The 7,424-nt window shown below is 46.6% G+C and overlaps 1 protein-coding gene across 4 annotated transcripts in view; it reads right to left on the bottom strand.

Moving 5' to 3' along the window:
* Window positions 1-6,932, bottom strand: part of SSUH2 (ssu-2 homolog) — a 25,831-nt gene extending 18,899 nt beyond the window's left edge. For 2 of the 4 annotated variants that reach the window (XM_019651036.1, XM_019651039.1), the window contains exon 1: window positions 6,871-6,922. In XM_019651036.1, coding sequence (XP_019506581.1) covers window positions 6,871-6,898 — 28 coding nt within the window. In that variant the 5' untranslated portion in view covers window positions 6,899-6,922. Of the gene's footprint in view, window positions 1-6,870 lie in introns of all 4 variants that reach the window. The other 2 variants (XM_019651038.1, XM_019651040.1) reach the window with 2 other exon arrangements.
* Between the last annotated feature and the right edge of the window lie 492 nt (window positions 6,933-7,424).

Below are 7,424 nucleotides of genomic sequence, written 5' to 3'. Positions count from 1 at the left end.
CTCTCTCTCCCTCCTCTTTAAAGCTTATAGCCTTTGATCTCCACAAAAGTAAAAATAATATGTCCGTCCTTTCAAGTTTAATAAAAACAGAGGCTAGAAGAATACGCAGATCTTTTTCTAAATTCGAGCAGCCTAGGTTGTCGGGAAGTGAAGATGGCACGAGGTGAAAAAGCCTGAAATCCTGAAACAGGTAGCCAAGAACAGCGAAGGGTAGGAGAGTGACATTAAGACAAATGAACAAACCCGTCCTACCACTCCCTCAAATTAGAAATGTCCTTGTCCTCTGACAATAAGAAACACATATGCATCTCTAAGGTTCTTTCTCCTTGCAGGAAACTTACAAAGAAAGCTGAAATAGAAGAACGTTTGCAGATGTAGATAGAGAGTGCCTATCTTAGCAGGAAAATTTATCTCTGTAAGCAAATGATTCTACTCAGAAACAGGTGAGAGAGCCAGAATAGACACAGGTGTGATACAAAGTGACATCGTCCCAAAGCTTCAAACTGAGGCCTGCCAATGGGTACCGAAGTCCCCAATATGATCACATGGGATTATTATGCATGCCTTGGTTCCCAATATTGTTTTGTTTCTAATGAGCTTATTAGCATTCTAAGCTATTTTAGCCACCGGTGACCCAGGGACTGGCAAACATTTTATATAAATAGTCAGGTAGTAAATACTGTAGGTTTTGTGGGCCAAGTAGTCTGTCTCAATTACTCAACTTGGCCATGTGGCCTCAAAGCAGCCAGACAATACACAATTGAACAAGTGTGGCTTTGTTCCAATAAAACTTTACAAAAACAGGCCGTGGGTCAGATTTGGCCCTTGCGCTATTTTTTGCCTACCCCGACCTCGACACTCACCTGCGTGGATGGGTTTGAGGGAGGTCAGAAAGGTGGAAGCTGGAGTTTGAACCTTTCTGGGACCAGGGCCTTTGCATGTTCGTTGCAGCTCCCATGAGCCCAGCAATCAGAATTAAAGGTGAAGGTCAGAGTTGGACTGTAGCCAGGGTGACTGGACTTGGAATCCCGAGACTCAGTCATTAGGAACCTGGGTGCTAATCCACTGGAGCTGCGCCATGTAATACGTGACACTATGCCAGCCACACATCTCTGCAGAATTCAACTCCCCCAGTTGTGAAAGAGTGGGTGATATAAGTGCCCGTGTAATGAGGCATTGTGCACAGAGCTCTTAGCCCCAAGCCTGGCATTTAATAAATGCTCAATCATTGCCATGGACCTGAGGAGGGGAGGTTTTCCTTTCTCTTCATGCTCCTTTAAGCCAGGAGACAAGAGTGAAAATGTCAAGCACAGAAAGGAGGGCAAGGCCATCACAGCCCTCTCTCCCGGGACGGTTCCCGCCCATCCAGAAGCCTTGGGTCAGCGAGGGCATCGACACCGTCCTCCACGACAAGACAGGGAAATGCCATATGCCTGCTAGGTCCTGCTAGAAATCAAACAAAGGGGCAGGAAGTGGGGGAGAATGAGAGGTGGGAAACCTAGAGCCCCATCCATCAAACAGGAGCCACCCTGACCTCCCGGGGCAGTCGCCCTTCGTCAGAACTAAATTAATCTCACCATTATGTTATGTACAAAAATAAAGGACTCTTGGCTGAACTATAGGCCGATGCGTCATTTCCTGTGCAGATCTCATCAGGCGCAGCAGGAACGCGGACTTCACTGGGCATTGTGTGATGCCCAGCGTGAGGCACTCCGAAGGGGGCCACCAGGCGCGTCACTGTCTCCATGGTGTGAGGGCTGAGTTCCAGGGCAGTTGTCCAGCTGACCACCCCACCCTAACACGTGCACTGTGTCCTGTGGCTCACAAAGGGACGGATCTCTTCTGCACTCCATGACAACCACTGTTTTCCCCCATTTTGCAGAAGATCAAGTTGAAGCTGGAGATGCAATCTGAGGCAAGGAGCTCAGACATTCACAGCTCAGACAGAAATAGTACTCAGAACTCAGGTCCTAACTCCAAGCCCAGTGGCCTTACCACTTAGCTGAACACCCTATGCACCTACTCCATGCAAATGGCATCAGGTGGCTGCTGAGAAAGCTTTACAAAGTGTTACCAAAGTAGGGTTTCTGCTCACCAGCCGCCAAGTATTTTTCATTTGTACAGAAAGGAATTTTTCTCCTAGAGAAAGGCATAATTAATGGATAACCTCTTAACTTTCTCTTTTAAAATGCCATTCCCTTTATTTCAGAGGATAAACAGAGCCCACGTCTTCTGCCCCTGATTCCAGATTAATGATCTGAAAAGCACCGAAACGGTGCCACCTCTCTGCTCAAGCAGTTACCCCCTGCCATCTTGCTTTACTTTTATTTATCTTATCTCCTTCAACAGGTGTGATAGCCCCTTTTTGACAGGGAAGCACTCCCCACACCCTTCTTGCATACAGGTGGTGCACATAAATGCCTTGTGATTTGAATTATTCTTGAGAGAGTCAGGTGGTCCAAGTCAGAGAGGCAGGAAGTAGAATGGTGCTTTCCAGGAGCAGGGGGGAGGAGAAACGGGGAGTTGGTGTTTAATGGGGACAGAGTTTCAGTTTGGGAAGATGAAAAGGTTCTGGCGGTAGGTGGTGGTGATGGCTACACAACAATGTGAATGCACTTAATGCCACTGAACAGCACATTAAAAATAGTTAAGATGACACGTGTCATGTTATGTGTACTTTACCACTATTTAAAATAAGAGAGAGAGGGAGATTCAGGTGACTATAAGATAAAGGGAAGAAGTCTTGTTTTGCCAAGAAGAACAAACAACTGCCTATACTATGTAAAGGCCCTCCTAGCACGACCAGAAAGCCTGCATTGGCTCACTACGGCCCACAGCTAACACTGAAGCTCCTCAACCTGGCAGGTGAGGCCGTATATCACCTGTGGGACAGGGAGCAGACAAGAGTCTGCTCATGTGATGGGACAAAAGCCTTCCTGTGTTGTCAGGGCAGGGTGAGAGGAGGGAAGACTGCTGACTGGGGACAGCGAATTGGTGAGAATAAAGAACAGAGCAAAAACGGGGAGAGTGAGAGTGATAAGTTTGCTTAAGATTTGAAAGAGAAGTGTGGGAGTTTTGAGGTGCAGGCCACTGAGAAAACATTTGGGGGAACAATATAATGCCCACCATGTGAGTGACACCAACATTTAGAGAAATGGGGGGAAGAAGACCTGGAAGTTTTCCTTGGAGTTGTGTCGGCCCCCTCTGGTGTGCCAAGAGACAATGCAGCAAATGTTATAATACGTCATCAATTAGCCGGGATGTGTAACTCATGCTTTGTAGGAAGTACCATCAGGCCAAGACAGGTCCACGTGGGGGCTGGGATTTCTGCCTCTCCTTTCCAGAGGTGACTTGTCACTTCATGACGCTGAGGTTGGCACTTACCCTCACACATATACCGTGCCATTTCTCCCAGCCCTCGCTCTAGCGGTTCCTGCCCATGGACCCCCATCGCCCGGTTCAGCCTAACTCAGCCCAGACCTCACCTCCTGCAAAGCTGACCTGAGCATGGCTCCCCTTTTCTGTGCCCTTGGTACTCGGTTCCAATCTCTATCATTGCTTTTGCCAAATGGCCTTATAAGAATTATTATGTGTAAAATACCAGTTTGGGGTCTGCCTCCCCCACTAGACTTTGAACACCTTGAAGGTAGGTCATGAGCATAGCCTAGAGTAGCTAGCCTGCTGTGGAGTCTTAGGGGAAACTCACTTAACTTTTTAGGGCCTTGATACCCTTTTCCTAAAATAGGGCTCAGGGAGTCCACTGAGAGGTGCAATGGATAAGAGAGAGCTCTACAAGCAAATTCAGGGGACCTTCTCTAAGCTGTGATATGATTGCATTAAAGTTTTTATTTCTTACTCCCCAAAAGGGATACTGTATCTTTCCATTGGGAGTTTCCAGACCCACAATCCCCTTCCAGAAATATGGCGGCCTGCAGGAAAGACCCTATGAAGCCAGGGCCAACCTGTCAGGGAGGCCTGCATTCCTGGCGGCTGTGCCTCCATCCTAAGGGATGTGTCAAAATGCTAAGGCCCTATAGTCAGTCACCAAGCTCTTGGCAGCTGGGCCCCTGACAGGAAGTTCAACATCATTTCTCACCAAGTTCCAGTGATAGCTTCAGACCCACTGTCAGATCTCCAACTCAGAGCTGGGGTGAGGGGACACTTTAATGAATAAGCCTTAGGGGTCCAGATGCCAAAGAGAAAGTCCCATCTCTTCAGCACTAGTCACTGATGGTGACAATGTTGTGGCCTCGAATCACTGCCCCCACCTGCCTAGGGACCAATGTCCAGGAATAAGAAGGTGCCACCTAGGTCCTATGGTCCTGGACCAGAACAGCCCCCTCCTAAAATTACCAGGGGCTCTAGCTGCATTCCATCTTACTTGAAAAGGCTCCTGTTTACCATTTCTGGGAGGGGTTTTAGTCTGTAACAAAAGAAGTTTTATTACAAAAGCTATGGTTTTTAGAATAAGGAAGGGGAGTTTTCCTCTTCAGCTCTGTGCTAGAACATCTCCCTCTAAGAGAAGAGTGATTAGAAGCACATTGCAGCTGGGACCATTGAAGAAACAGGACCTGGTCAAGCTAGAGAAAAAAAAGACTCTGAAGGGTTCTTATTTTAAACAGGGAACAGTCATGCTCTGAGTAACCTTGGGGGTAGAATCAAAACCAAAGAATAGAAGCTTCAGAGAAAGAGATATCAACTCAATGTAGGAAGGAACATGTGATGGTGTCAGCTGTGGAAGGGGGACCAGCCCCCACTGAAGGTGCCCCGGCCAGTGCTGGCAGACGCTGCCTCTAGTCGGTGATGCTGTCAGAGGCATCCCAGTACTTGACCGTGGCAGTGTGAAATGATCTTTAAGGTGACTTCCATGTGGGTGCCACATTCCAGAATGTCCCTATGCATTCCAGCTTTGGTCCCAAAGTGTGGGACCAGTGTGTCACTGGAAGAAGATATTCTCTCTCTGAAGCTGCCCACATTATAGATTAAAAATCGAAGGGACAACACGGTGACTGGGAAGCATAACTCAACAGGAAAAGTGGGTAGCGATCTTTCACCTAAGAAGGGATGTTTAAGCTATGAAACTCCCATAGCAATTAGTCTGAAACCTGGAGAAAAATGTACATAGTTCCAGAGTTCATCAACTTAGTTTCTAAAAACTTTTCTGGACGATCCCGTACCTTGCAGTACCCCTAAGTGCTGACCTGAGGTTCGACTGTATTAAAGATCAAGATGTACGGTGACCCTATGACAAAATCAGGGTTTTTAGAATGTTAATGGGACTAGAGTTCATTTTGCTCTCACTTGCTTACCAAAAGGATAATGCCACAATAGAAACATCACAGATAATAATATTTTCTGCTAATAGCAGCTTAATTTTAAAACTCTGGGGACAAAATCTGATCATTTTCTAGAGTCAACATTTAATCCATGTCTACTCTGGACTGAGGAGTGTTTTCAGCACTTTACATCCAATTAATCCTTTACTAATTTTGCAAGATGACAAGAGAGGTTAAGTGACTGCAAGTCATCCAGCAATTAGGAGGCACAGCTTGGACTTGAATGGAGATATGACCCAGCCAGTTTCTCCTAAGAGAAACTCCAAATATAAACTGAAAGACTGCTAATGAGCAGTGCTTTGAAGAGGAAATCTTGCATTTGAATGTTAGTAGAAGCTTATTAAAATAAGACTATGGGTACATAATTTCCAATATATCAGATAAAGTCCTCCTCAATCACATGCTAACATATCTCCATACAGTCTTCTACTTCAATGTGAAAAAGAATTTAAATTGAGCTCTAAGATTAGGATGTGTTTATTTTATATCCCACTTTGGCTCTGAAGTTTAAAGCTTTGAGATAACAACATTGAAGACAATAAAGAGTGTTGAACCCTCGAAGGACCTTCAAAGTCACCAAGTTCAGTAACTGTGACAATGTACTAGTGTCATGGGCCTCCCTGGGATTCAAATGAAATCTGTGGTGCCACACCACAAAAAACAAAACAAACACACACACACACACACACACACACACACACACACACACACACACACACAAAAGCACATTCATACATTTTACCCACACCTTCTTCATGGTCCTCAAATGAAGAAGTCCTGACCCAATCTCCTTTTATAGATGGGGAAAATGGGGCTTCGAGAGGTTAAGTGACTTTCCCAAGATCACACCGCCAATTAATAGCAGAGCCAGGACTTGAACCCTAGCCTCCCAATTCCCAATCTGCTACTCTACCACATTGCCCGTTCCAAATTCAGGATCAAAAATATCCTTTTTAAGAACATAGCACATTTCTTCCTAAAATACCATTTCCTTCTTCATCTCTTTATATGGTCCTTCGAGTCCATTGTATTCCTGTCCCTGTAATGATAGGATGGGGTCACTCGGGCTGTTTCTGGAGCGGTAATGAACAAGTGAGTTCTTTGCTAGAAAGAGGCCATGAGTAAAAACCTTTCGTGGCACTTATTTAAAATTAGTCTCGTCTAAGAACCAAACCCAACCGTGATTGGAATAAGAATCCTGACAGCCACACTTGCATTTGACTCTGGGGTTGGAGGGAGAGAGACTCAGCTAGAGAAAGGAAGGCTCAAGAATGTTAAGACTTAGACTGCGTTACCATCGTTAGGGAGAAAAGCTCTCATCTTAGGTTTTTACCATCCTCCTCTGATGCTCAGAGGCACATAATGGAAGAACAGCCTGCAAGCTGCAAATGGGCTTTGCACAGAAAGGAAGGAAGGAAAGGATGCTCTCAGCAGCATACATGCAGGACCTCAGATGGCACTGAGGGCAGAGGGAAGGTTTAGCTCAGTGCCGGCTCCCGAGGTGGCTGCCCCACGCCCTCCCTGCGGTACTTACTGTCCTCGTCACTCAGATCCCTGTCCATGGTCCACAGGTCCAGCCAAGGAGGTTTCTGCCCTTCCAGTGAGCTCAAGCCGCTGGGATCTCAGGGACCACCTTCGGCCCCTCCCCCATTGTTACCCGATTTGAATACAACAGGAAACATCAGAGGGAAAACACTTTTTCCATCAGAGCCACTGCTCCGGACCTGATCTCCAGGGGTTCTCGGAGCTCCTACTCACCAGACTTTTCCACTTGTTTGGCTCTTGCTGGGGAAGAAACGAGGTCACATAGCATATCATGGGCAGAGCCGGTCAAAACCCAGGCTACGTGGGCCACTGCTGTCACCATACCAGGCTAGGCCCCTGTGAAACATCCATGGGTTTTTCAAGGCCTCTTTCCAAGCCTTTTGCATTGAGGCTTGCTGCTTCTTCCCCAACCCTTGGAAGATCACCCCTCTCCTCTGGATGAATCTAAACAAGGAACATCTGAACCTGAGTCACCTGGTGATGGAAGCAAAGAGCTTGTGCACTGGCAACCCCTGCACTGCATCCTTGGATGTGGCCCCTCAC

This window comes from Hipposideros armiger, unplaced genomic scaffold, assembly GCF_001890085.2.
Source record: "Hipposideros armiger isolate ML-2016 unplaced genomic scaffold, ASM189008v1 scaffold_152, whole genome shotgun sequence".
NCBI classification, from domain to species: domain Eukaryota; kingdom Metazoa; phylum Chordata; class Mammalia; order Chiroptera; family Hipposideridae; genus Hipposideros; species Hipposideros armiger.
Note: the sequence above shows the minus strand (reverse complement) of the source record. Positions and strands in the feature narration are given on the sequence as shown.